General features: G+C 30.1%; 1 protein-coding gene across 1 annotated transcript; it reads right to left on the bottom strand.

The window, feature by feature from the left end:
* Positions 1–797: 797 nt before the first annotated feature.
* Positions 798–27,176, bottom strand: LOC130815509 (ABC transporter G family member 39-like). The gene is made up of 23 exons (XM_057681998.1): positions 26,881–27,176; positions 26,388–26,508; positions 25,452–25,540; positions 25,186–25,270; positions 23,615–23,774; positions 23,417–23,493; positions 19,301–19,354; positions 19,048–19,138; positions 14,214–14,515; positions 13,566–13,847; positions 12,984–13,300; positions 11,932–12,092; positions 11,580–11,686; positions 11,324–11,480; positions 5,175–5,338; positions 4,729–5,061; positions 3,921–4,211; positions 3,567–3,650; positions 3,288–3,421; positions 2,986–3,213; positions 2,085–2,256; positions 1,529–1,783; positions 798–1,444 (listed from the first exon to the last, which is right to left on the bottom strand). The coding sequence occupies exons 1-23, from the start codon at positions 27,174–27,176 to the stop codon at positions 1,184–1,186; spliced, it is 4,221 nt and encodes a 1,406-aa protein (XP_057537981.1). The 3' UTR covers positions 798–1,183.
* Positions 27,177–27,667: the final 491 nt, after the last annotated feature.

Here is a 27,667-nt window from a genome sequence, read left to right as displayed (position 1 = left end):
TGAAAATATAAATAATAATAACAAAAAATAATAAAAATAGTAATACTAAAATAATAATAATAATAATAATAATAATAATAATAATAATAATAATAATAATGACAATAATAATAATAATAATAATAATAATAATAATAATAATAATAATAATAATAATAATAATAATAATAATATGAATAATAAAATTAATAATAATAATAATAAAAAATAACGTAAAAAAAAAGAATAAAAAAAATATTATTAATAATATTAACAATAACAGTAATAATAATAATAATAATAATAATAATAATAATAATAATAATAATAATAATAATAATAATAATAATAATAATAAGAAGAAGAAGAAGAAGAATAAGAATATAATTAATAATAGTAAAAAATAACGTAAATAAAAAAAAAAAAAAATAATAATCGCACAAAATTGGGCGACTGGACCATGGTTCAGTCGCCCAGTTTTGTGCTACTGAACCATGGTCCAGTCGCCCAGTTTTGTGCGACTGAATCATGGTTCAGTCGCCCACTTTTGTGCGATTAATATTTTTCTTTTAAAATTTGCACTGATTCAAATCGAAAAATTTACGTACCGGATCCGATTCATAGTCGCTTTCGTTAGCCGTCGTTAATCAATTGCAAGTAACAGCTTGTTTAAAACAAAAGAACGTTTTTAAAGAATTTTTAGAGAGATAGTAACGTGTTTGAATTCGTATATGAACGCGTCAATATATATAGAAAAATCTTCCGGATTAAAGTGTTAATAGTGTTATTAAGTGGGATTTACTTTTGTTAATTAAGTTTTAAGTCCAGTGGCAGTTTTGTAATTTTTTAAAGTTCAAGGGCAAAATACTAATTTCGTTAGGGGTGACGATAAAATAAAAAGAGTGGCGATATTTAGCAACACCCATAGATTATAGCAACAACTGAATACTGATGTAAACCTTAGATATGGCTGTATAAAACCTCTTCTCATAAAATCTGAGCCTACAACATTTGTTAATTTACATGACAAATTTCATTTGAAAAACTCTACCTCTTCTAATTTTTCAAGCAAATGGCTTACAAGCCCAAGGTGCAATGTAGCATCATGTTAAGAAAGAGCTAAATTTGACATACGCTACTAATTAATTCATATTACAATACGAATTATGCTTAATTTGACATAATTTCAAACTTAATTAGGTTGCTATCGTTTCTGGAAATTGAACATTTTTGTGGAGAAGCAATGAAGAAAGATGAAGAGCAGATTGAAACCAACCAAAACAGCAATTACAATACCCAATAACTCATATTTGTACCCAAAATAATCCATCAAGAATTGGGTAACTGTCTCCCCACTTTCAAGCTTGGACTCTGTATTGTCTCCATATTCACAGCTTACCAACCCATTCATGCTCCATGATACTGGACACACCCATGTATACCATCTCCACCATACCGGAATCCTCTGTACATCGAAATTATAATCAATATCATAATTATATTCAAATCTTTCTCTTGTTCATTTTAATGATGTGGGATTAGTGATTACCTTTTTAGGGATGGCGAAACCAGCAAAGAGATTCCACAAGGAGAAAACGAAACTAGCTAAAATGGAGCATGTTTCTTGATTAGGTGTGATTGATGAGACCATCATTCCAAAGTAAGTGAAGTATAATAGTGATAATAACATGAAAAGATATTCTTGGAAGAACTTCATGGCTGACCATTCAAACCCCATCATTGCATACGCTATGATCTCGAATATTGTTGTTTGTGCTACAACATATGGGATCTCAATTGCTACCTGTACAATAACGTCATTGAAAATACATTCAGATTCAACCATACTCAAACTGGGATAGAGTAAAATTTTACAAATTCTATAAATGTCCTGGTAATTTGAAAAATTATAATATTTTTTTAATAATTTTTTATCTTTAAATATCTAATATATACTAAGTAATTAAATATTGAGGCTCTCTAATTTTTTTTCAGAAACCTGTACCGTCGAACATGCTTAGAACCTTTCATGTACCTAAATAAATAATTATATTTGAGTACAATGGGTGAGTATTATTTCTCCGCTTAAAGGTTTTAGTAAGTACCTGTGCCAAAGCATAAGGAATAGGAGAGTATAAACCAGAAGACCTCTCTCTATAAAACGCCAGTTTATCACTACTCATTACTGGCATTACACTTGTACTCGTTTGTGCTCCCATGAACATCGTCGATATGTAAATGGCACCAATTCCACCAAGAACTTCAACTTGTGTATCCCTTCACAATTACAACCTTCATTACAACTTACACCATATTGACTTAGACACTGCCTAGTGCCTATAAAGTTTGACTGACCTTTCCTCATAGTGATGTTTATCACTATTTACAAACATTGACTACTGAAATTTGTTATAATTCTCTCTATCGATATATAATTGACCCTTGTTTTCATAGTTCTATAATTAATTTGTACGTGGAAAATATTTTTTTTTTGTGTAATTTTATAGATAATAATACTTTCATTACTCATCTGTTACTTATAATTTGTACATTATTCTTAAATTTATACGCTAAAATATAATTAAATGAGATCTTATTTGATCCGTCTCAACATATGGTTTATTAATATCTATTTTTTATAATTTTTTAAATTATTTTCCCTTTGTTCTCTAATGTTTTTTTCCCGTTTGAAACATTCTATTTTAAGAAAAGAGAAATTTGATTAATGTTTTTGAGGCATATTTAGAAGATAAAATATATTCATTTGAGATCTTGTTATATTCGTCTTAATGTATACTTTTATAGTATATATTTTTTATAATTTTTTATTATGTGTATTTGGAAATATTTAAGCTCAAAATTTGCTTTGAAAATTATGCAAAACTAAAACAAAAAATAATAAAGGGAGTACACCATTGTCACTATTAAATATTAATTTAGTGCATTGGTAAACGTGAAAATTTAGTGTTGGAAAACGCAAAAGTCCAAATGGTTAAAGTTATATACCTTCGGGAACCAATTTGGAAGAAGACAATCCCAAACATGAAGGCAGAGGCGGAGGTGATGACGAATCTAACACCATTATGAGCTGTATTTCTCCAATAAGACTTGTATTGTTTCCATAAACATGTTTTCCATTGTATAAAATATGATTGACAATATGATGTTGCAAAATGAAGCTCTTCTGAATTAGGTGGAGGTATGCTTAACTCCCCAATCAATCTCATGTTTGCCCTGAAATTGAAATACACCAAATTATATTATTATTATATTAATTCTCGCTCATGAAATGCTGCTAAAAACATTACCTGTAAAGCTCAGAATTTAAGTAAATATAGCTAAAATTCAGCCCTATTCGCTCCTCTTGTGCTTTTGTTGTTGCTTCTAACACCCATGTTGCAGGATTGTGTCCTTCTCTTATCTTTGGTACGCCATCGATTTGCTTAACCAAAGTAAAAATGATAACGAATTAGTATATATGTAAAATTTAGTATAACTAATTGTTTTTTCACTTTTTATTATAAAAATTATGAAATTGAACTGATAAAAATGTGAACTATTTTTTTAGCAAATTTGATTCATTTCACCTCAAAGTAAGTGATGAGCTGAGCACATCGATAGCCAATAGGACCAGCATATAAAACATGGCCTCCTTGCTTTAAGAGAAAAAGCTGAAATATTCAACAAAAATTTTAGGCCATGACGTAATTATCCATGGGCCAACTAGTATGGACGCACCCATAGGACATCCGCAACTTGCATACATATTTGACGATGTTTACTCTATTTCAAAACCATATGGTAATATGAGAATTACCTATCAATTATTTATTATATGCAAGTTCATAATTCGCTATTTAAATGTGGAATCTTACTCATACGTGGAATATGTAATCATGAAAAAAGAAGACTAAGAATAATAAAAAGTAATAGTGTGAGACCTCATCAAAAGATTCGAAGATATGAATGCTAGGTTGATGAATGGTGCAAACAACAGTTCTGCCAGTGTTAACTGTATTTCTGACAACTCTCATGACAATTGCAGCTGCCCTTGCATCAAGTCCTGATGTTGGCTCATCCATGAACAATATGGAAGGATTTGCAACCAATTCTACTGCTATAGTTAATCTTTTTCTTTGCTCTACTGACAACCCATTTACATTTGCTTGTCCCACTAATGCATCTTTTATTGGTGTAAGCTCCATCAGTTCCATGATTTCCTCCACAAAATTCTATTGCAATGAAAGAAACATAAGAATTTACTGCGTGTTAGAAATGCTCAAAACTCTAAGTTATGTTATAGTCCCTCTGTTCCTTTAATAAATTTTCCACAAGGTTTGTTCACGAAAATTAATAGAATCTTTTATATAGTGGATACATTATTTTATTGAATAATAAAATTGATTGAAGAATAGTCGACACTATACACATTGAAAAAATATTAAAAGAAAGTTAGTGGAAAAATATAAAAACAACTAATAAAAAATTTTCTTATAAATTAGTAGGAAACATGTGTGGACCATAAAGAATACAAAAATGGTTAAATGAAGTCAATGAAAGATATATGGGAACAAAAACCATTATTAAAATATTAAAATGCGGATGAATAAGATTATTTTTGTCTAAAGTTTGTAATATAAATAGAAATTTTTATTGGAACAACAAACGGAATACCAAAATAGCTAATAGAAACTTCTTTAAGAAATGGACGAGTAATTAGATAAAAAATGGAACAAGATCAAGAAAAACCTGTTTTGCTTTAGAGTTGATGTCCTTAGGTAATCGAAGAGAAGCAGAGAAGACGATGGATTCAGAGACAGTGATGAAAGGAGAATGTATATCATTTTGTTCACAATATCCGGAAACTCGAGCAAAAGTATCCTGCTTTTTTGTATAGCCTGAAACTTTGATGGTTCCTTGCATATAACCTGTGTTTTTCCGTCCTGCTAAAACATCTAATAGTGTGGTTTTTCCTGCTCCAGTGACTCCCATTAATGCTGTTAGAACTCCTGGTCTAAAACATCCACTTACTCCATTCAGTAGTACCAACCGATCATTTGGGTTGCCCCTTTCTTTCTTCTCCTATACAAATAAAATCATTTGTTACTTGATTGGATTATTATGTTTAGTGCTTAATGATTCTTAATGTTTTATGAATCCGTATGATGAAATGGAAGCACTAATTAGTTAATTACCTTTGGCATATCAACGGAATAAATGATGTCTTCAAAAGTCATGCAAAGAGGTGTGAATGATAGGCCTGTGCTATTACTACGGTTTTGTGTTGTATCTTCAGTGGTAGATGTTTTCTCTTCTTCTTCTTTGGTAATAAAAGCTGTTGAGGGTGATTGTCCAAATGCTAGGGAAATAAAATCGTTAATGTTAAATATGTCCACAAGTGTCTAATTAACAGTCTAATCACATAACACATCATGTTAATTCTTTACTCAAGCATGCTCTTTCTCATACATTGTCAATAAACTAATTCCATTAAAAATTTAAGCCCATGATTGAAACTCAAAATATATAAAAATATATCCTAAGACACCTTTCAAATCATAAGAGCTTTTGGATTAGAAGCCTTCCTTATTCATGGCATTAGTTAATTACTTCCTCCTATCTTAACCGAATGTGCTATTTAAATATTGCACCATTTTTTCTTAGAAAAAGGGACCAACTGGACTACATGAGAGGAGTAAATAAGAAAAATATGATAATTGATGAATAAATCATATTGATTATGCAATCATTTCAATGCAGAGGATTCAGAGAGAATTTCAGAGAGAATTTAGAGAAATAAGAGAATGGGATTAGATTTCAGTACTGTGGAATGATTACAACTTGCCCCTTTATAGAGGGAATTAGTAACCACTTATTACAGCTCATCATTCATGCATTGAACTTAAGAAAGTTGTTAAGGAAGCAGACAAAATAGCCTAACAGAATATTATTCCTTGATATTCTGATGTGGCAGCAAGGGGAAGAGAAATATAATTGATATTATGAGATAATTATGATGCTAATCTTATTACTCCCCCTCAAGCTGGTGAGTGATTAAGAGAAGCTCCCAGCTTGGACACATGAGAGTTATGGAGCTTGACTGAAAGCACCTTGGTGAAAATATCAGCAATTTGATCAGAGGAAGACACCTACACTGGTTTGATTTTGCCATTTTTAACATGATCACGCACAAAGTGGCAATCAATTTCAACATGTTTTGTACGTTCATGAAGAACTGGGTTAGCAGCAATTGCCAGAGCAGCTTGATTATCACACTTCAGAAGTGTAGGAGGTAGCCTGGTAAGACCTAGGTCCTTGAGCAAAGCAATCAGCCAAGTGACCTCACAAGTTGTTGAGGCCATAGCCCTATATTCAGCCTCAGAAGAGGATCTTGCAGTAACAGCTTGTTTCTTAACCTTCCAAGAGATTGGAGAAGAACCAAAGAAAATGCAGTAACCAGTAGTAGACTTTCTAGAGAATGGACAGCCAGCCCAATCACTGTCACAGTAGGCAGTCAGAGTAGCAGCAGAATCTGTAGCAAGAAGGATGCCACGAGAGATGGTACCCACAAGATACCTCAGCAATCTTTTTGCAGCTTGCATATGAACTGTTGTAGGGTGCTGCATAAATTGAGTCAAAATGTGCACATAATAGGCAATATCAGGCCTTGTGATAGTGAGATAAATTAGTTTCCCAACTAATTTTTGATAAGACCTAGGATCTGTAAGAGGAGCACCCTTGTTTGGAGTTAATTTAGTATGACTGTCCATAGGTAACTGCAAAGGTTTGGAGTGAGACATACCAAACTCTTTGAGTATGTCACTGGTATATTTCTTCTGAGATAGAAAGAATCCAGCACTAGTTCTGTCAATTTCAATGCCTAGAAAATATCTTACTGGCCCCAAATCCTTCATGTGAAAAACAGAGGACAACATGGTTTTAAGACTGTCAATATCAGCAAGGTTGTTGCCACAAATCAGTAAATCATCAACGTAAATAAGAATCAGAGTAATAGAAGTGGTATTGATTCTATAGAACAAGCTGTAATCTGATTTGGATTGAGTGAAGCTCGACTGCAGAAGAGTGCAAGACAGTTTGTGAAACCACTGTCTTGGTGCCTGTTTAAGGCCATATAAAGCTTTCTTGAGTTTGCAAACTAGGTTAGAGTCTGCAACTGGAATCAGATTGGGATCTTTAGTTTGCTGAATTCTGCATCCCAAACCAATATAACCCTGAGGAAGTTTCATGAAGACATTTTCCATGAGATCACCATGGAGAAATGCATTTGTCACATCCATTTGTATTGCATGCCATTGTTCCTTTGCAGCCACTGCAAGTAAGGTTCTTACAGTTGTCATTTTGGCAACTGGAGCAAAAGTTTCAGAATAGTCTACACCAAATTGTTGTCTACAGCCAAGTATGACCAGCCTGAATTTGTGTCTCTCAATGGAGCCATCTGGGTTATACTTGGTTTTGTACAACCATTTACAGCCAATTGCTGTTTTACCAGGAGGGAGCTGAGTTATTGCCCAAGTATCATTTTGTTCTAAGGCATCTAGCTCTTTGTTCATTGCTGTGACCCAGTGAGAATGTTTCACAGCATGCTTAAAATGAATAGGATCACTTTCTTTAGCCAGAATAGACATAAAACAGTGAAATTCAGACTTGACAATGGTTTCTGCAAAATTAGAGATGTGTGTTGTTTTGACAGGCATCACATAATCCTTGTGCCAGGCAGGAGTAATGTGAGCTCTAGAAGATTTTCTTAAAGGTGGTGGAGAGGGAACATGGTTATGTTGGATAGAATCAGGAAGCTGGAGAGATGGGATAGGAGAAGGGTTGGCATTTATGGAACTGATATGATGAGAGTCACTAGAGCTGGGTGAATGAGCTGTAGAGAGAGATGATGGTGGTGAAATTTCATCATCTGAGGTGTTCTCAATTACAGGAAGATCATCAATAGCATTGGTTAACGAAGGTGTGGGTATAGGCTGCATTTATGAATTTTGGGAATTTTTGTGGAAAGGGAAGATATGCTCATGGAACAGGACATCTCTAGACACAAAGTATTGTTTTGTGATCAAATTTTGCAGCCTGTATCCCTTTTCAGTAGCAGGATACCCTAGGAATACGCATGGGACACCTCTAGGGTCAAACTTGTCACTAATACGGTCTGGATTATAAGCAAATGCCAGACAACCAAACACCTTTAAGTGACTGTACTCAGGCAATTTTAGATGCAAACACTCATATGGTGTTTTATTACCAAGAATGGGTGTTGGAATCCTGTTGGTGAGATGAACAGCTGTCAATACGCACTCGCCCCAATATGACAAAGGCAGGCCTGCATGAAACCTCAAAGCTTTTGACATTTCAAGAACATTTCTGTGTTTTCTCTCAACTCTAGCATTCTGTTGAGGTCTCTTTACACAAGATGTCTGGTGAATAATACCCATTTTAGCAAAAAATTTCTGACAGGGTCCATCATGAAATTCTAGAGCATTATCAGACCTTATGACCTTGATAGATTTCCCAAAGTGAGTATGAGCATAATTATAGAATGATTCAAATGTACTCAGAGATTCAGACTTGAACTGAAGCAGATAGACCCATGTATTCCTGCTATGATCATCAACAATTGTCAAGAAGTATCTGTATTTTCCCTTAGTGCTGACCTTATATGGACCCCATATATCCATATGAATCAGGTCAAAGGGAGATGTAGCATGAGAATCACTCAGAGTGTAAGGGAGTTTGGTAAACTTTGCCATGGGACATGAAATACACACTTGAATATTCTGAGATGTGTAAGGTTTAACAGAAGGAATGTTCTTCAATCTAGCAATAGAAGCATGTCCCAGTCTGTTGTGCCATAGAGAAAGAGAGTTTTCATCCTGTTTTACAGATTTCATGGCACTCACTTCAAGCTCTGAGGCAGTGTTTTGATTTTCAGAATTTGTCAAAGTATTGACAAGATAGTATAGACCATTTCTCATCTCTCCCCGACCTTTAACACTTTGAGTGTTAGTGTCAACAATTACACAGTGTGTAGGGAAGAATTGTACCTGGCACTGATTATTGGAAATCAGCTTTTGAACAGACAACAAATTATGTTTGAAAGTTGGTACACACAATACATTTTTAAGTTTGAGACCAAGATCAAGAGATACTATTTCTGTATGAGAAATTGCAGCTTTCTCACCCGTAGGGAGATTGATTTTCTCATTTGTTAGAACTCTACTGGATTTATCCAGCAAGCATAAATGTGGTGTCATATGATCTGAAGCCCCGGAGTCTATGATCCATTCTTCTGAATTTACAGTCGGATTGCATGAGATCATTCCTGAGAAATGATCCAGTTCCTCATCTGTCACGGAACCATTGGAATGAGGTATGAGCTTGGGCATCAATTTGGCTAATTGTTCAAGTTGCTGAGGTGTGAACAACAGACCGGCACCATCAGCACTTGACTGAGCTGTAGCAGCCATCTTAGAGCCACCAGATCTACTATGTCTCACCCCTGGTTTCCACCTTTGCTGAGCACCAGCATGTGCTTTATAGGTTGTGCTTCCATGTTTAGAATGCCAGGAAGGGTAACCAACTACAGTCCAATAGACATCATTTCTGTGACCTTTTAGCCCACAAGTAAAGCACACATGAACTCTATCTGAATTGTGAGATTTGTTGTAGAGAGCCATGATGTCATTATTAGACTTGTTGGTACACAACACCTCTCTCTAAGCTTCCTCCTGCTGTAGAGCAGCAGCTGCTGTTTCTACAGAGGGAAGAGGTGTCTGAAGTAACAAGTGACTTCTCTGAGCGTTATATATTTCATTAAGACCATTTAAAAATTGGAAAAGTTTAGCTTCTTCTCTCTGGGATTCAATAACACTTATCAAAGTTCTACCCTCAGGAGTGGGGTCAGTAACAATAGGCAGCATGTTTATCGAGTCTAGCTCTTCCCATATAGCATTCATGCAAGTATAGTATTCATTCACAGACATAGAATCTTGTTTTGTTTCAAACAATTCTTTGCTAAGCTTATATTTTCTAGAGCCATTAGTTAATGAAAACCTTTTTTCAAATTCAACCAGATTTCCTTAGCAGATGTCATAAACATAACAGATTTTTTGATAGTAGGAGATAGATTGTTAGTAATCCAAGCAATTACCATATCATGCATGTATTCTAGAGCTCAGCCTTGATTTCATCATCAGTTGACTTGAGCACCGTTCCCAGTACAAATCCCAGCTTGCGCTTTGATGAGAGATTAAACTCCATTGATCTACACCATGATATGTAATTAGTGGATCCTTGAAGTTTTTCCACTTGAACAAATGTTGCATTATCAGAAGGATGAAGAAATAGGGGGTTTAACATATCCTGGAAGGAAATACGTCCTCCAGCCATTGCAGAATATAGAGGAAAGGAAGCAAAGATGAAGAAAGGGAGAAGCAGAAGAGGAGAGATTGAAGAATCAATAAGAATATCAGGAATCCAGCACTACATTGAAAGCTCTGATACCATGATGAATAAATCAGATTGATTATGCAATCATTTCAATGCAGAGGATTCAGAGAGAATTTAGAGAAATAAGAGAATGGGATTAGATTTCAGTACTGTGGAATGATTACAACTTGCCCCTTTATAGAGGGAATTAGTAACCACTTATTACAGCTCATCATTCATGCATTGAACTTAAGAAAGTTGTTAAGGAAGTAGACAAAATAGCCTAACAGAATATTATTCCTTGATATTCTGATGTGGCAACAAGTGGAAGAGAAATATAATTGATATTATGAGATAATTATGATGCTAATCTTATTAATAATTTAATGACAATTGTATAAATAGTCAGATTTCATGAGTAAAATAAGTAAAGCAAAAAAAAGGTTACTAATTAAATAAGAAAATGAGATATTTGATTTGGATATGTCAAAAGAGAAAATAAGACATTTCAAGCTAATGATCCTAAGTCATGTTTATTCAGTTGTCATATTAAGAAATCAATTCAACTAAAGACTTACGTTGATGTTTCATATACTAAGATATGTTGTTTACTCTAAGGATAAGACTATCATACATGGGGCGAAATTATTTCATTTGAAATTAATAATGAGGCATGAATAAGATATCCTACTAAAACCAATTGGTAGTAATAGGAGTTACTCTTGTAACTTAAAAAGTCATGTATTTTCTGACTTTTTTTAATACAGAACAAAATAAATATGGGTAATAATGAGTACTTAAAAAATACATCAAATGTTGTTTTTTAGATTAGTAACACTTTTAAGTAAAGAAAAACATTATTAGTGGTAATGTAAGGAGGGAGTGATAAGCTTACGTTTAAGATAAGCAAGCGCGAGATTGGCTAGCAAAGCAAAGAGGATAATGAATCCAATCAATGCTATAATACCCACCAAATACGAGTTGGGATTAGGAGTTACTCCGTGAAATTTCAGGATGGACACCCCTTTTGTTTCGTTTGAATCTAAAAGATGCTGCATACGAAACAAAAATGATTTTTTATTCATTAATCAAATTTCAAGATTCAATCTTTTTAAAGGAGGATTGATAGTTAGAATGGTTGAACATCTTACATTTTTAGACCATGATTTGCCAAGAAACTCATTTGCAGAAATAGCATTATAGACATACATTAAAGGAGATGTCCAATAACCCCAAACTAACCATTTCTTCATTGTCACTGTGTAAACAAACACATCACACAAAGTCAATACAACAATGTATATGCCAGAGTCATAATGTTAAAACATTATATACGATCAGCTACGTAATCTAATATATATATAAGTTTAATGTTTGTTGAAAGGCATAAAAAAAAAACCAATAATATATTAATATGGATCAAACTTATGAAAAATTTTCAATTTAAGATGGACGAAAAATATTTTATAATTTTTATAAAAAAAAGATGATATTTAGAGTTACCTCTAGTTAGGACATAACCACTGAATATGACGAGCCACATAGTTGTAAGGTTAGCAACAACATTTGCAATAGAATTATCTCTTGTTACAGCTCCTACGCATCTAAAGAGACAGTACGACATTTGGCCGCATAGTATCAACATAAAACCATGTTTTATGAACCTGTACATTTCTATAACACATCAAAATCAACATACAAAACTGAAATCTGAAATGCTCATCTATAGTGCTTATTGGGGTTTGTTTTAATGATATAATTTTGTGAAATACTACCTACATATTCTTTAATATTTCTAGCTTTTATGGTTTACACATGTTTACAAATTTAAATAGGAATTTTTATTTTTTTGGAATTATTCATTTGTAAAATTCCTAGCAAATAGTTTTTCTTCTTTGGTTACGTTGCACACATATTATTGCAATTGACACATGTATTTAGTTATTGATACACTGTTTATTGAATTTCTACACTGAGTTTCCATTTCCTACTATTGCCCAAAAATTTAATTTCAACCAATCAACTCTAATAATTCGCAATGATACAGAGGCAACCAAATGACCTCTAAATTTTGGATAAACAAGTTGCTCAAAAATTAGTAGGAAATTTTCGACTTTTTTTTTACTACTTGTTCATCGGAAATCCTTTTTTCCTAAATTTCACCCTAGATAAATATCATTTAAATTTTTTTGGACTATTTTTTCCTACTAGTTTCAGACAAAAATGTTAGGCGGAATTAAATTTTTTTTGATTAAGATATTTTAACCAATCCGTATTTTAAATTATTTTCAAAACTTAAAACATTTCAGCTATTGAATACATGTTACTTAGTGTTACTGACTCATAAATCATACTTTAATGCGTTATAACTCATATCTATTGTAGAATATATTTATTTTGCCTAATTTTTTTTGATAATAACAATAATAATAATAATAATAATAATAATAATAATAATAATAATAATAATAATAATAATAATAATAAATAAATAAATAAATAAATAAATAAATAAATAAAGGGGTAAAATGTTGATTCTAAAAGTAGGAACTTGCCTGAAGAAGTTAGGATCAAAGCCTATGATAAAGTAAGTAGTGAGAACCAAAATGAGAACTTCAATCATTGAAAAAATCATTCCAGGGATCAATGAAGGAAATGAATATGCCCATGAAGGATAAAATAGAAAATTCTTCTGCTTATAGTAGACTGGAAGCTTGTTAATGGTCATAGGTATAACAGCAAGTCCAGAAAGTATAATGGTGACTAGTAGAATGAACAAAGCTCCCATTTGTACTGTTCCATCTTCAATTCTATCATCATGTTTTTTATCTTCACAAAAAGCACTTGCAACAACCAATCCAAGAACTCCCAGCTGAATAAACATTAAAAGAAATTTAAGTACACGTCATGGAAAATTCATGGGAACGAAAAGAATATGCAAATGAATGGATGAAACGAAAACGTCAAAAGAAATGATTAATCTTGTGTGGGACCGTCTTTCGGTAACACAACCTCAAATTGAAAAGCTCGTATATACTAATAATTATATTAGTTGAGCTATTTAATCCATGTATCGAGAATGTCCCACTATAAGACACAAGAATTTGAGCAATGTAATAATGTTTTGTGTAACTTACTTGTAATAACTTGAAACAAAAAACTAGGAAATTCCTTTTCATAAGAAGGAATTCTCTAGATACACAAGCTTTGAGTATAACCATCTTGTTGGTTCCAAATTTAGTCTTTGTCAAGGCAAACGGGTGACTTCTAGACTTATCAAATGGTACATTGAGCTCAGTTTGAAGGGCTATTCCTATATGGAATTCCTTGAACTTATCAGCAAATTGCTTAGTTGAAACATAAGCATGTTCCTCGTCTTCTCTTGCCCAATATTGTGCTTGATCTTTTCTTGATATAACCTGTCATCATATATATTTATACCTATGTAAATATAAGATTCTTCATACATAGGTCATACTTAATGAGTAGTTTTCTAATCTAACTTATGAATTTTGGCTTATTAGTTGGTCAAATAAATAAAATAAGATAAATTATTTTAAATCAAAATGAAACTGTTGCTTTACGCAATTTCTAATTTTTATTGTCTTTAGGTACATTGGCACGCTTTTCTGATGAACAGCCAGTAACTAATAACTAACAAACATTTTCAATAACAGTTATTGGATTACTTAAACAGTTCAACAACTAAAAAGTATCATGCATCTTTACAAACGGTTGGCTTATACAACTACCTAATCAATTAGAATAGAGTATAGTGTAAGTACCTCTTGCAAGTAATCGGCAACCGGTTTTCTTTGAGGGCATCGAAAACCCAAAGATTCAAAGAAATGAAGAACATAAAACCTAGGACCTTGGTATACGATCTGGCCTTCAGACATGAGAATAATGTCATCAAATAGCTCAAATGTTTCTGCGGGAGGTTGAAGTAGAGAGATCAACGCAGTTTTGTGCATGATGTGTACAGATTGCCTGATTGAATTAATAATGTCATACGTTGTTGAACTGTCTAAGCCAACTGATATGCTATCCATTAAGTACGCATTTGTTGGACCAACTATCATTTCCCCTGCATTATGTATTTATATGTAGTTAATCACCATTTTTGACCAGATGGCAACCAGGCTTGGTGGTCGCCAATGACAACGCGATACCAAATGGTGACCACCCTTTTGTTTTTTTTTTTAATTTTAATTTTTATGTTTTGTTATTATTTCTGATTTTATTTTTTTTATGTTACTTTTAATCGTTAACTAATCTAATTTATAAGAAAATATTTAATGATTGAAACTATCCTTGTAGGATCGTAACAATAGATCGTAGGATCGTGTTACGAATGATTCTACCACCTAAATTATTGATCTAAGTAGGCTCGCACAATTCTACCGACATTAAGATCCCACCTACGCTCCAGATCGATCGCCTATTTTGGATCGCATGATCATAAAATCGTGGATTAGGATTAGGATTCTAATAACCATGATATACAGCGAATAGTTTACTAATACACCTATTAATACACTAATACGAGTAATATTATACTACTACAACTACTACTCTATTAATACCACAAATCTAATCTCATATGATTAATGCTTCACTAATAAAACTAATACTATACTAATATCATTATCACTAAACACATACAACACCAAACTAGAACGACTAATAATATACTAATAACCCTATTATTACTCTAATGCATACGATTAATTCTATGCAAATTCGATACAAAAATACACTAATATAACTTATACTTCACTGATGAAACTAATCATTTAATATACTATAACAAAGACCATCTAATGACACGTATTAGCCTCTGGTAAAAAATTTTCCCGCTCAGATTAACTTGTCACATACACTTTCTTATAACTGTATTATAGTTTTCACGACAAGATTACTATACATTAATACATGCTATTGCAATAAGTTTGACTATTAATGTTTCCTATTCAAGATTAAGGAGATTTATATCTTTATACACATTGGAAAATTGTATGTGATTTTAGTAAGATTGAAAATAAATTTTCTTCCCTTTTTATGCATTGGATTGAAAATAAATTTTCTATTTAAGATTAATCTTCTATATATTAATACAAATTACTGTAACATTTTCTACCTCTAAATTGAGCATGTCTCTTTATTTATATTGTATATTATTATTAGTCATCATTCTATATACTATAATGTTTACTAAATGAGGTTGATAAGTAACTTTATCGAGTAAGTGGCTAATTGCAAAAATAGTTGTCTTCTATTGCGAAGCAAAGACAAAAATGGTCAAAAAAAAAACACTTATAAAATGAAATGAGTATCTCAAAGGCTTAAAAGCTATTCAAATGAGGTGAGCAGCAATGTGAATGCATATAAAATGTCGTCATTTGCAAGATTATGAATTTCATACACCATTTCTATTTATCAGCACCAAAAAATAAATGTTGTGTTCAAAAGAAAAGTCCTCCTAAAAAAGAGGAAGGCAAATGAGATAAAATTGTAAATTGATAAAATGTATCAACAATTCAAGTTAATTATATTTCGTAAAGTACTCCGTCATTGAAAAAGCGTCATTTAAAATTAAGAGGTCTTTCTTTAGTATATTTTATGATATGATATGATGACTTCACTATCTTTTCAGATATATTAATCGGTGTACTAATGCATCTTATTGTGCATAATTAAAAACTAAATATGGTATAGGAGTTTAAGGTATCTCAAGAAGAGGTTTTATCAAAAGATAAGTTGGAAATTGGTAAAAAAATTGATTTTATGTTCGAACGTCGAAATGAGAGAGAAGCTTTGTATTTTGGATTCTTCAAGAATAAATTTTCCTTATCTTACAAGTACTTTTTATTTTCATTTTGTAGAATTTGTTTGATCTATAAAGAAAAATACACATGTATCCAAGCATTTTTCTTGTGTATCTACTCCGATACATACATTGGAGTATTTATAGTCTATTCAATTTTTGATAAAATAAATTTTTGAATATTGTGTTTAACACGGGTAATTAACTATTATTACATACATACATTTAACATATAGTGATTATTAAATAGCTCGTGTTTAGCACAAGTAATCTAAAATTATGTCTAATGATGTGTAAATATTGTTATTTATTATTCGATTTTCTTTGTTGAAATTTTTAAAATTTTTATTCAAAGTTCTCTTTCTTAACTTTTATTTAATCTTTTTGTAACAATTATATCATTTATGCATAATTATTTGTAAATGTCTCATGCTTTAGCACGGGTAATCAACTAGTACTATACTAATACAACTAATACTATGCAAATATTACTTAAAGTGTTCATTTCATAGAAAGGAAATTTGATATGGTGTTTGAACACTTATTTAGCCTTGGTTTAGTAAATGTTAAATTAATATGTTTACTCAGAGACTTAGTCTACTTATTTGTACAGAAAATTTTTCATTAGTAAAAATTATTTTTTATCATTAAAAATAGTTTTAATCAATAAAAATATATTCATTTACTAATAATCATTTTAGTAAGTAAATTTTAGTTATGTTAATTAAATTGGTTAGTTTAAGAAAATAAACAATTATACTTGGTTAGCAAAAGTTAATCCGACCTATACCTAACCCGAAATAAGTGAGTTTGAGTTGAGACTTTTGACCCAATTAATTACATGGGTTGACCCGACCTGATCTGTTTATTATGAGTTAGGTTTAGGTCAAAATTTTAAACCTGAAAAAAACCTGTATAACCCATTTAATTAAATGTGTTAATTTCGAGTTAAATCAATAAGTATAAGCTAAACTTAGTTCATTTAATATTTTCTTACTTTTCACAATAAATACAAAATAAACATAAAAAAACATAAAGTTACAATTAAAGCCTAAAAAATTAGATTTAATCAACGTTAAAAACCTTAAAACAAAAAGAAAAAAATTATAAACGGGTTAAGTGGGTCGAAATCAGGCCAACCTGATCTGTTGCAGGTCGGGGTCAAGGTTGTGATTTTCGACACAATTAACTAAATAGGTTGGGTTTGGATCAAGGGTTTTCTGACCTGTTTATATATGACCCGAACCTGAACCCGACCCAACCTGATCTGTTTGATAGGCCTAAAATTTATACTCAATAAAAATTTTTCAAATATACTGATACTCAAATATGAGTAATACTACGTAACAATAATACAATTAATACCATAGTAATTAATACGAATAATACTAAACAAATATGACTACAAACAACAAAAAGTGATATGTTCGTTAAATAATTTTAAAAAATCAATATTTAATTTTTTTCTTCAAAAAGTTATATATTCGATAAATATAATCAGAATAATATATACTTGCATTATTCGTTGAAGTTATATTTTTATATATTTCAGACTCATAAATTCGTGCATTGCACGAGTTTTTATATACTAGTACTATATTAATACGACTAATAGTATACAAATGAAACAAATATTGAACTAATACCACTAATATTATACCAATACGAGTGATAATATTATAACACGACTAATATTATACTAATAAACCTAATAATAAATAAATACGACTACTGCCAAACTACTTCTAGTATTTGTGTGAGTCATTTGACACTTACATATAGTAAGACAATTAAACACTTTAATCTGGACGAATCTAGTGTAGGGTCAACGATGTCTAACTAACGTCACCTAAATTTTGTGAAAAAAAAAAATATTATTATAAGTTTTATTGATTAAGCTAGTAAGGAAATAAACTTTTAACCCAAAGGTCATGAGTTCAAACCCTTTTAGTTAACACCTTTTTTATTTTGCGTTCTGTGATTTATTACTTGAACCCCGAATTCCTGCCTTGCCATTCCAATTTTTACTACCCCTTTTCAAGAAAAATACAGTAGCCTCTCCATTCTCCACCCATTTCCCATTTTCAAAAAAATACCCTTCCTAATTCCCTACTATTTTCACGAGCAGTTAAAAATTAGAGATTGTATAATTTATATGTTCATTTATTTAGATATATTAGGGCTTTTAGTTTTCTTATTAGTTCTTAGGTAAAATTAGGGATTAAAAAATAGGATTTTTTATTTGTTTACCTAATTACCTATTTAGCAGGTGACAATTGTGATTAATTAGTTAAGTTATTTAAACTTTAAAGATTGTATTCTGTTAAATTATCGACATTCCTTATTCATATTTCTTATTCCGCCCTTGATCTGATTCCAAATTTTTAGGAATTTTTCATCAAAAAATCAAAACGTACTTAAACACGTATCCATGTAGAATATGAATATATGATTATATGTGTACATAAACACGTATTTAAACAACTTAACCTTTGATTTTGATGTTATTATCTTTGATTTAAGCTCCCAAAATATTTGATTTTCCAAGACCACCATCCTATGTAAACGATGTTATTATTTTTTATTTTGATGTTTTGCTGCCTTGTGATGAGGTAACTTTAGACTCTTTATTCTTTCCTCTTGTCTCTCCTCCTCCCCTGTGTTCGAGGAGTATGGGACCGTTCTATTTTCTTATGATATATACACCCTAACTTTTTTACGCTGCTATAATATGTTGCGTTTCTTAAAAAAAAAATTAAGTTAATCATTACTTGGTATAGTTGTCGTTTTACCTATTGTCGTTCGCCTTTTTTGGCCTCCAGATATGCCCCTTGTCATTTGATCTCCTATTATTGTATCGGCACATTCTTCTAATCCTAGTACCTAAGAATGGAATACAATGCCAAATTAGAACAGAAATCTACTCCTATAACTATTTGAATATAAATTATTACAAGAAGATGAGTTATGAATTACTAATTTTTATTAGAGTAAGAGTAACGTGAGTTTAAACTAGTATGAAATTAATGAAGTTTAATTACTTACCTTAAGAATATATTCAGTGAACAAATTTCTTCTTTGTTTTTCCATAGCTGATGCCTGTATTCATATTCATACGAATAAAAAACGATAAAAATTATAAGTTGTTTGGTTTCAATTATTTGTCATGGTTTATTGTAAAATGACTTGTGAAATTATGTTATTATTTTTAATTTATATGTCAAGTTAGATGATGTTTACCATTAGTAGGCCATTGGAATTATTAGTAATAAATAAGGAGTAAGACTGAGTACATGGAGAGTATTGTAAAGACTTGATTAACATTATTTCAAAGTGCATTAACCTTAAAATGTGTTAAAATTATATGTATTTTTATTTGACAATATAAAAAAAGTCTCTACACCGCCTAACATAATACAGAGAGATATTTCCGACTACATACTGTTAATCGGTAATTCTGACTTAATATCTATCAATAAGTTAGTTGGAAAAATCCGAGTAAATTTCCAATTGTCTGGCTCTGTGTCACTCGAAATACTAGCGATTGTTTCCGACTAGCAATGTTTTAGTGGGAATATAATTAGGGAGAAGCTTGGTCGGAATGTAGTCGCAATTTAAGTCGATAATTCAATTTGTTTTGGATGGATTTTTCATGCTCATCATCATTGTTTCTCTATAAACAATAAATCATATCATCTTCAACATCACATATACCATTCTTCCAAAATATAAAAATTTCTCATTTTATTTAAAAACACACAAAAAAATACAAGTGACTACATTATGTTTTCATCAATTTATTTGTTTTTTTTTTTTTTGAATTTGTAATTTCAATTTTGTCTTCTTGTTGAATTGTTTGATTAAATATGTCATGATATTTATCTAATATTATTTAAATCGTAATGCATAATTATATATGTTATATTCATGTTATATTCCACTGATTGAATTTTGACTGATTTTCAACTGATTTTCGCATTACATTGAACTAGATGTTTGATGTAGAGTTAGAGATCTTCCTAAAATAATGATAGATATTTTTTAATAATAGATAGGGCGTTTTGTCTATATTCACAAATTCAAATAGATTTTACAAGTAGGGAAAAGTATATATAATGAATAAAAGAGACAAAATTTTTCATTCATATATTTTGCAAAACTGCCTAGAGTTCAGTAAATTTTATGAATAAATTTTTATTCCTAATTAAATGATATGAACAACGTTGGAAACAAGATTAGATTGACATGGTGGTACAAAACCAATTTCACAATTCAAAAGATTTTAAGTATTGGTCTTCGTACAAAAGATTGACGTGGTGGTACAAAAGATTGACATGCTAGACGATGGTACAGCTCTTCGTACAAGTAATTTACTCATATACATCAAGTGCAAATCAAAGATAGTTTGCATTTGGTAAGCGAGAAAGAGGAGGTTATTAGTGTAATTAAGTTTTACATTATTGTTTTAGAATAAAAAAATTAGGAATATGTGATGTGTTTTAGTTAACTTGAATAGAGTAGATGTTGTTGATAAATTTGAGGAATCGCTGGTTGATTAGCCATTGTAAAATGAAACAAAATTATTTTTAGTATTGTTCTTTTTTTCAAGTTTAATTAAATTTTTTGATACGTTCAGTTTACAGAGGAAATATAAAACATTTTACTTGTTTTGTTTTAGCTACCCATTGATGCACATGTGGTAGATCTAAACACCGTCTCTCTTGACCTGGTTCGAAATCTGGAATCCGTGACACTAAAAACAAAGAGACTCTCTAGCTATGGCTATTTTTGGTGTTGCAATCAGCCGCACTACACGTGATGTCGCAGTCTCAATACAAAAATGCTCGTCCTTCGCAACAAATGGTGAATGAAATGTTTGATCATCTACAAGACATAATACAACAACTTGATAACAGTATAAACCAAGCCATTTTTCAAGACCAACATGATGCTCTGGAGGAGTAGCAATGCGGAACACATGAAAAGATGACCAACTTGCTCCAATTTGTGGGATCCGTGCTCTAATCGCACCAGCCTCCTCAACTTCTACGGTTTTAGATTTTATTTGATGAAAATGATATGGAATTTTTGTTTATTGGAATAATTTACTTATTGTAAATTTGTATAATAATTTTTGATTATTTGATTTATATCATATATATTTGGTTTATTTTTGCCAATTAAATCATACTAATTATTTATTGTTTATTATTTATATTATTTTTAATTAATAGAATATTTTACTTCAATAAATAAATAGAAAAAGAAATTGACCCAGCTGTAATTATAAAATTGTGGATTTTAACTTTCCTACTGGTTTTTATACAAATAGTTAGTCGGCAATTTGGAAAATAGTCGAAAATTCTGATTAAATTCCTACTAGCATACATAGTCAAAATTTCGACTAATTAAATACCTACAAATACATTGTTAGTCTAAATTTCGACTAAAATTACGACTAACTCATTTTAATAAATGAATTTATTCCTGCTAACAAAAATAGTGGAAATTAGACGGCATATTTTGAAAACGATTGAATTTCGACTCTTCTTGTTAGTCAAAATCCAACTTTTTTCATTATCGTACAAGTATGTTTTGTGATTTATGTTGTTAGTTGAGGATTCAATATTTAAGCTTGCCAAGTTTAGATTATTGGACATAGACATCTGAATAATATTTTACATAAAATTTAATTAGATCTCTTTAATGTACTTCAATCTTAAATAAATGTTTTAAACTAACTAAGATGGTAGAAAATATTTCTTGCGCAAGTGAACTCGATAGACATTTGAGGATTGTTAATTAGAAAGTTCACTTCAAGAAGATTCTTCTTGCCACTTGCTCCGTTTCACAGATAATATTAAAGGATAATATTAGATGATATATATATTTTTTTTTTCTTGAGATTCGATAATAATTTTTTATTGAACAATAATAATTTACTAGGTTAACTTCTCGTTTAAGTGCTTGAACTATCGTTAATTCAATTATTATTAGTCGTTTCATATAAATAAATTAATTGAATTAACTACACTATTATTGTTGAGTATTATATTTGAATATATATTTATGATGAAAAAAAAAATCTTCATTGATATTAATGGAAACACATATTTGATATTTATTTGTCACTGAAAATTAATAATAAACTTAATATTTTAGTAATCTAGTATATATAGATGTCTAAATTACCAATTGTCATGTTTGTGAACGACAATTTCATTTTAAAATCTAGAATTGTCTTCATTTATTGTTTAGCAAATTATAATTTTTCAATTTTGGATTTGGATGAATTCCATCATTATTTACTTAAAGTTGAGAATTTGAGAATAACTTTCTAAATCTTGTCATTTTCAGATTCTTTAATTATAATTTCATAATTAAAATTCATAATTTGAAATAAATTACTTGTTTCCGAACACAACCCAGGAGTAAAAAATTAATGTAAGTGACATGTATATTTGAAGCTAATGCATTTAGTATAATCTAAAATTTGGAACTTTCATCATCAGTTAGTTTAGCCCTTCTTTGATGAAATTCCCTTAATAATTTTTCTTCAGTGTTAAAAGTATTTTTTTTTCAATGATGAAATAATTAAAAGCTCAAGTATTTAGTTGATGGCCTTGGAAATTAACTAGTTTGTCCTTGGTTATTTTTATTTATTTGTCCACTTTAAATAAGGGAGGGTCAATCTTGAAATTTATGAGGTTGGAGGTGAAATAGTTTTATGGGCACCTAACAATTAAATTCTCCTACTATTATGGGCGTTATATTAACTATTAAAACATCTTTTTTCTCATAGTTTTAGATTGTTGCGGGGCACAGGCCCAGCGGCCCTGAAATGAGGTTGTAAGAATTGAATTAATATACTCCCTCTATTCTAATGAAAATGAGATATTTTTATTTTGACACTATTTATTCATTACTCTTAATTTATATTTTATTTTTAATCTATAAACTAAATATAGTCAAGTGAGATTTTGTTTGATTTATCTCGACGTAAAGATATTACATTATGTATATACATGTATATGTATAATAATATTACGTTATGTATAGTAAAAGATATTAAATATTCGAAAAAAAGCAAATGTTCCCTTTAAGTGAAATGGAGGTAGTATTAAGCAAGGAAGCATAGATAAAGGATATTTATTGACTAACCTTTAATAGTACGTCAAGTAATGGATCAGGTTTAGAGTCTAATTCTTTTTCTTTTCTGAGTAGATCCAGGAGGAGCTCTATTAAAAAACAACATGCATGGTTTTCATCAAATTATTTTATAATCAATAAAAAAAGTAGTGCATGTGTATGGTTTGATGAAGAAGAAGATGATGATGATGATATAGATAGTAGACGTACCATAAGCAGAACCAAGTCCTTGACAAGTGGCAGAAAAACTTAACGTTTCTCTAACAGTCAATTCACAGATGTGAACGTCGTTTTGACTGACATAAGCTGAACATCTTTGAGGAACAAATTCATCAAACTCATGTCCATTGTACGTCACTTTTCCAGAAACCTAAACATGGGTATCCGACTATAATTAATTAACTTATGGCTTTTCATGTCTCATATATATACATGTATATGTAGCCCCTATTTCGGTAACTTTATTCACGAGCAATCGATGTTACTCATATTTTTTCTTGTTGCATGGCTGTATCTATTTGGGTTTATAATTGACTACAATCACATGATCCACTTTTTGGATGGGATGAGCCATTTGTCAACTTTCAGGCATTGACTTTTGAGCTCAAATGGCATGGTCAACGCCTGAAAGTTAATTAAAGTCACAGAAAACTGATTTAAGGTGTTTTTTTTAATAAAAAGTCTCTTAAAAAGTGTTTTTTTACAAAAAAAAATTTTAAAAGGTATTTTTTTACAAAAAACTGGTTTTATAAGATGTTTCTTTACAAATTTTCCTTAATCTTATTCACAAATTAATACTCTCTATTTCAATCACTTAATTTTATTCTCTAATTATTTTTTTCTTCTTTGTCTAATTCAATTTTTCTTTCTATGAAATCACACATTTTACCCCTGATGCTGAATGAAAGTGATAAAAGAAGTATCATATGGTGGACTAGCTAGGATAGCTAGGGGAGTCAAATACGGAAAGTATGCTAGGGTAGGGGTGTTCTTCCCGGTCAAAATGGCATGCATACTAATTACAACCAAAACAAAAACATTTATTGTTTTTGAAATAAATGCTCTTCGTTTTCCATCATAAAGAAATAGATAAATTAATAAATGAAAATATAATTTTTCATTTTATTTTATTTCTTAATTTGAATTTTGACATAGTTGAAAGAAATATAGCTAGAATATCTTATTAAAAACATGATTTTTTTCTCATACATTAATTTGATTTTTTTTATTCTATGCATCTAATGTATAGGTTTAACAATAAATTTAGTAATTATTTTAAATTCACTTGTAAAACAAGTAAATGTAATAAAATTTTAAAGAATATCATTAATTAAAATTTTAAAAAATTAACAATTCTATTGTCTTAGCATATGCAAATGGGACATAGGTTAGAAAACTGAAAATAATTAAATAAAAATTGTTTAGTAGGAGGCATTTTTAGGTGAAAATAGGTGATTTTCACCCGGTCTTCTATTAGAGAAACAATTCAGAATCAAGATTTCAGGAAGTGTTATTATATACTCCACCCATTTCATTTGTTTTTGGTTACTATTAATCACCCTTAATTTATATTATTTTTAATTAAAACATTAAAGCATAGTCAATTGAGATCATACATAGTTCGTGTCAACATAAAATTTATTAATATCTAATTTTTATAATTTTTAATAATACACAATTATCATTATTAACTATATCATTATTAACTATTGAATTAGTTTATTGACGAAAAAACAAATGCAATATTAGAAATAAAATATTACGAAACAGTCTTTTCATACCGTCAATTCTGAATCAAGAAGACCAGCTAAAGCTAATAATAAGGTTGTCTTCCCTGAGCTTGGTGGCCCTAAAAGTAAAGTCATCCTGGAGGATATATAAAATATAATTTAATAAATAAATAAATAAATAAGTAAACAATAAGAAAAACATATAACAGCAAATCTTGATTACATGTTTGCATGACTCGACATGTTATCTTTATTTTCTATATAAAATGAAATTTAAAACTACAGCTTAATATTAAGAAAGAATCCGTTTTAGTTACCTGCCAGGTTTGATAATTCCATTTAAATCACTCAGAATTTGCAGTTTCCTCTTCTGACTTGGTTGTATTTTTAGAAAGTTTATCACACCCTTCCAAACAAAAGAAAATAGAATAAATTATATTTACATTTCATACAACACTATCTAAAAAACCAATAATAATAAGATGGCGAAGTATAAGAGGAAGAAACATTTTTCATCTTTTCTTTCAATAGATTCAAAATTTTATCAAACCTTAAAATCTTTTACACATTCTTGTAGTGTAAATTTAAAGTATTAAAATCTTAAGTATGTAAAATTAAATTTAATTATTAAAAAAAAGAATTAACAGGATAATACAACGTTTTGCTTATACATTTCTACAATAATACCAACCTTTGATTAACCGTAAATAATACCATCTTAGAAGGGTGTTTTTCTAGAATATCCTAACATGTTAGAAATCAAATTATTGAAGATTATATGACAAAAGAAAATTCATAAATTAATTAATAAACTAAAGTTGATATTATTCTCCTAAGTTGGTGTTATTCATGATTAATCAAAAGTTCGTATTATTTTAGGGAAATTAACGAAATGTTGTATTATTCATGGTAATTTTTCCTTGAAAATACTCTCTGTTTATTTTTGTTCTTCTCGTTCTTTTTGCACAGTTTTCAAAGTAAACTTTAAGCCTTAATATTTCTAAATACGCAATATAAAAATTATAAAAAAATATATAGTAAAAAAGTATACATTAAGAAGAATATAATGAGATCTCACATGGATATATTGTATCATTCATATATGTCTTAAAATCTTAATCAAATTTTTCTTTTTAAAATAGGACATTTTAAATGAAAAAAAAAGTAATACTAGTTATCATTAAATAAAGTGTGCACCAAGTCTATAAAAAACTCTTAACGTATGTGGATATATAGTTATCAATTTAAAATACCTCAACCATATTGACCAAGGAATTGTAGATTGTGGGTAAAGCTCTACTACCCACATAAGCATAGGTCTCTACATTCAGATTCCGAAACCGGACTTCTATAGATGGGAATGCCAGGGAAACCCTATTCATTAACCAAGTGAGAAAATTAGGCAATTGATAAATTAAACTATAAAAAAATAGATTTGGGCATAGAAAAAAAATTAAAAGCAAATCTAAAATAATATACCTTAAATGCAAGCTACAATTCAAAATCGAAAATTAAAAATAATTAAGTAGATTAATATTAAATTATATTTTTATATATCGCTCGCTAGTGATATGAAAAAAATAGTAGATATTTCATTCCTTTTTAATTAATAAAACTCGCAAATGATATAATTCAACAAGATCAAAAACATGCATGCAATAATTACAAGATCAAATACACACATTATGCAAGAAAAGAAAAGGAAAAATCGGAAACATAAGGCAACAAAAACTTAATTAAAATTACCTCTCAAACCTAGTCTTGATTTTGTGCAAGAACAATTCATTTTGAGTCATATTTGTAACCAATTTATTCAACAAAGCCCTTCTCTCATAAAAGTCAAGTCGTTTAACATCAATCTCCTTAAAATCACCAGCAACACCATGCAAAAAGCTAATGTGGGCCCTTTCAACTGTTGGAAGCCTTTCAAGAGCACCCCAATTTATTTCATCCATCTCAGTTTCATTATCATGATGATGACCATCACGACTACTACAAGAGCTTCTCCTATGCTCAATTTTAACACTCTTGAACAAACCCATTTTTTATAATTAAAAATTCTAATAAATAAAAATGAATTGCAATTTAATAAATGTTTTCTTGAAAATTGAAATAAGAAGTATTTTGATTTCACTTTGTTGGGGATTGTATTCTTGTATAAGAGTTAAAGCAAAGTAGAGACTTGTGTATATATAGGAGTACTACATTAGAGATAAAAGGAGGTGACACATAAAGCCTTAAAGAAATCTTATTTTTTATTGTAGTTTTGATTCCTTTTAATTTATTTGTTAATTCATTTTTTATGAAAAATTTAATAAGTATATTGATTACCATTATCTCCCTGGATAGTGTTTTATGTGCCTTTCTAGTTGACTTATTCTATGTTAATTGTTAAATGTTGTATAATCACTTGAGATTATGATCTACATTACCATTAACTATTTTTAAATTACTAATTAAGTCTATTAAGTATTGAATTAGAGAAAATTGGCCACCTTCATTTCAAATTTTTTATTACACCTCTCACAAAGCA

This window comes from Amaranthus tricolor, chromosome 6, assembly GCF_026212465.1.
Source record: "Amaranthus tricolor cultivar Red isolate AtriRed21 chromosome 6, ASM2621246v1, whole genome shotgun sequence".
Classification (NCBI taxonomy): Eukaryota; Viridiplantae; Streptophyta; class Magnoliopsida; order Caryophyllales; family Amaranthaceae; genus Amaranthus; species Amaranthus tricolor.
This window is presented reverse-complemented; position numbering and strand designations above follow the sequence as displayed.